Source organism: Theropithecus gelada, chromosome 13 (genome assembly GCF_003255815.1).
Source record: "Theropithecus gelada isolate Dixy chromosome 13, Tgel_1.0, whole genome shotgun sequence".
Taxonomy (NCBI): Eukaryota; Metazoa; Chordata; class Mammalia; order Primates; family Cercopithecidae; genus Theropithecus; species Theropithecus gelada.
Window position 1 is genome coordinate 30,672,948 of NC_037681.1, and position 3,637 is coordinate 30,676,584.

Genomic DNA, 3,637 nt, shown 5'->3' on the forward strand with positions numbered 1-3,637 from the left:
CCTTCCTTCCTTCCTTCCTTCCTTCCTTCCTTCCTTCCTTCCTTCCTTCCTTCCTTCTTTCTCTCTTTCTTTCTTAGATGGAGTCTTACTCCATCACTCAGGGGCTGGAGTGCAATGGTGCGATCTTGGCTCACTGCAACCTCTGCCTCCTGGGTTCAGGTGATTCTTTTGCCTCAGCCCCCTGAATAGCTGGGATTACGGGCATGCACCACCACATGCGGCAAATTTTTGTATTTTTAGTAGAGGCGGGGTTTTACCATGTTGGCCAGGCTGGTCTTGAACTCCTGACCTCAACTTATCCACCGACCTTGGCCTCCCAAAGTGCTGGGGATACCCATGTGAACCACCGTGTCCAGCCTGGAAAGTAGTTTCTATAGTACAAAGCGGGGGGTGCTGCTCCCCTGCCCCACACACCTCAGCACCTCCGTGTTGCTTCCTGTGGAGTAGACACTATTGTTTTGTCTGTCCCGTCTCCTCTTTTCTTGTGAGAATACGCTTCTGGAATATTCGTCTGGAAAACACTCTCCTTTTGATAACTGTCTTTGCCTCCCTGGGACTGCAGCTGACGTGCGTGCATGCGTGCATGTGTGCATGTGCGTGTGTGTGTGCGTGTGTGTGTGTGTGTGTGCGTGTGCATGGGTGTGCACGTGCACACGTGTGTGTTGGGATTGGCTTCCAGATCTTCCTACTGGGGGAATGCCTATTATCCATTAGATGCTGCTCAATGGGAAGCGGTGCCCCACCCCACCATGGAGACCTAAGGGGCTTAACAGACCCTGCATAGCCATAGATGGATATACTCTGTGCTTGGTGAATTGGTGCTTTGGCTGCTCTCAGGGTAGCTGAGAGCTTATTCCCAGAATGGTGAAGGTGGCAGAGTCCTGGTAGCTGGTGTTATTGGCTACCATCACCCATTTTATCCAGGGTCACAGCTGAAATCTGTGCCGCTCGGCTCTGCTGGGCAGGTGGGATAAAGCTGCCCCAGGCTCCGTGCTGTCCCCATCTCTGCTCCTGCTGCCTGGCAGCCTGGAATCCTTCTCCAGACTTCCTGTAACTCTCTCCCCAAGCCAATGTCCTCCCTCGCGTGAACAAGGGCCCCTCCTCGCGACCCATGGTGCCTGGCTTGCCTTGGCCCCAGCCCTCCTCCCTGTGCCGAAATCATCTTTCTGTGGATCTTTCTCCCTCTTGGGCTCCAACCTCCCTGTGGGCAGGGACCAGCCCTTGGCCACGTTCCAGCTCCCTAATGCCAGTGTATGTTTGGTGAATTTGGGGGCATGGGTTGGATGATCTCAGTTCAGTTCCCAAATCTTTCTTTCCCATCCCATCAGTCTTCCAGGATCTCAGCCAGTTCTCTCACTGCAGAGACTGGAGAAGCCCAGCCCGCAGTGTGAAGGGAGAGCCACCGTGGTGCTCACGGCAAGACACCCAGAGTCCCTTCCAGGCAGGGACACCCCTGGAGCGACCCTGTTTCAGCATGAAGTTATTTGGGTGAGAACTCACCAAGCATGCACAGCGGGTGCTTCAGCATATCCTTTCATTGAACTCCACACGGCCCTGCTGAGCAGGTGGGCCCACCATTCTCAGACCTCCAGGGCCCCATAGACAGCAGATCTGCCGCTTTTTCTTTTTTTTTTTTTGAGATGGAGTCTCGCTCTGTTGCCCAGGCTGGAGTGCAGTGGCCGGATCTCAGCGCACTGCAAGCTCCACCTCCCGGGTTCATGCCATTCTCCTGCCTCAGCCTCCCAAGTAGCTGGGACTACAGGTGCCCGCCACCTCGCCCGGCTAGTTTTTTGTATTTTTTAGTAGAGACGGGGTTTCACCGTGTTAGCCAGGATGGTCTTGATCTTGTGACCTCGTGATCCGCCTGTCTCGGCCTCCCAAAGTGCTGGGATTACAGGCTTGAGCCACCGCGCCCGGCCTTTAGATCTGCCGCTTTCAACCATACCCACTGCCTCTCATGCTGGAGTAGGGGAAATGGAACCCACAAAGCCTGCAGGCCAGGGAGGGTGGGAAACTGGGGTGATGTGAGCACACGGGGTGTGCACACGGGGTGGAGCACACGGGGTGGAGCACTGTGGACTGAATGCCTGTGTCCCCTGGGTTCATATGTTGAACTCCTAACTCCCAATGTGATGGTGTCAGGAGGTGGAGCCTTTGGGAGGTGGTTAGGCCATGAGGGTGGAGACCCATGCTGGGGTCAGTGCCCTTATGCCTCTCCCATGTGAGGACGCAGAGGGCAGCTGTCTACAAGCCGGGAAGAGAGGCCTCACCAGACACCAAACCTGCCGGCACCTTGCTGTGAGATGTCCAGCCCCCAGAGCTGTGAGAAATAAATTTCTGTTGTTTAAGGCACTCAATGTTTTGTTATAGTAGCCCAAGCTGACTGAGCAGATATTCATATGGAAAGTGAATTTTGATCTCTACTTCATGTCGTACATAAAAGCCAATTCCAGATTGACTATAGATACAGATTGGCAAAGCAAAACAGTACAGTTTCTAGAAAGAAACAGGAAAATGTCTTCATGAGGTGGTCAAATATTTCCTAGAGAGGACACAATAAGCACCAACTACAAAATAAACAATGATAAATTGGACTGCATTAAAATGAAGAACATCTGTTCAACAGAGGACCCCATGAAGAGCGTGAGAAGCCAAAGCGCAGAGTGGGAAGAGAAATCTGAGCTGAGATGGGAAATCAGAATATGTAGAACTCCTTCAAGTCAGCAAGAAGACAGGCAAGCCGAGAGGAAGACGGACAGACAACCCCAACAGACACTTTACAAAAGAGATATCCAGGCAGGTGTGGTGGCTCATGCCTGTAATCCCAGCACTTTGGGAGGCCGAGGCTGGTGGATCACCTGAGATCAGGAGTCCAAGATCAGCCTGGCCAACATGTCGAAATGCCATCTCTACTAAAAATACAAAAATTTTCTGGGCTTGGTGGCGTGTGCTTGTAATCCCAGCTACATGGGAAGCTGAGGTGGGAGAATTGCTTGAACCCGGGAGGCAGAGGTTGCAGTGAGCTGAGATCATGACACTGCATTCCAGCCTGGGGGACAGAGTGAGACTCTGTATAAAAAAAAAGAAAAAGAAAAAAAGATATCCAAATGGCCAATACACATAAGAGAATATTTTATTAATCATTGGGGAAATACAAATTAAATTAAAGCTAAAGGGAGCTAACACTCCATACCCCTAGGAATGGCTCAGGAAGGATTTGAAACAACTGCAACTTTCATACGCTGCTGGTGGGAGGTAGGAGGCAGGCCTCCACTCCAGACAAGGGGCTCAGATGCCACACCAAATTGAGGACTAACTAGAACAGAGATGGCTGGAAGCAGCTTTCCGTAAGACATACCCACCAGTGTGCCACATCAGTTTACCATTGCCATGGCGACACCCAGACATTAATGCCCCTTTCCACAGCAATGACCTGATGACCCAGAAGCTACCACCCTTTTCCTAGAAATTTCTGAATAATCCACCTCTTAATTTGCATGTAATTAAAAGCAGCAGTAAATCTGACTGCACACTGCCTCTGAGCTGCTGCTCTGGGCACACTGCCTATGGGGTAGCCCTGCCCCGCAAGGAGCAGCCCTTCTGCTGCTGCTGTGCACGGCTGCTTCAGTAAAAACCG

The 3,637-nt window shown here is 51.8% G+C and overlaps 1 protein-coding gene across 1 annotated transcript; it reads left to right on the forward strand.

Annotated features, from left to right (window-relative positions):
• The first annotated feature begins 583 nt into the window (after window positions 1-583).
• C13H2orf48 (chromosome 13 C2orf48 homolog) lies at window positions 584-1,639 on the forward strand. The gene is given in 2 exon segments (XM_025353511.1): window positions 584-593; window positions 1,329-1,639. Coding segments are annotated over 2 exon segments (321 nt in total).
• The last annotated feature ends 1,998 nt before the right edge of the window (window positions 1,640-3,637 follow it).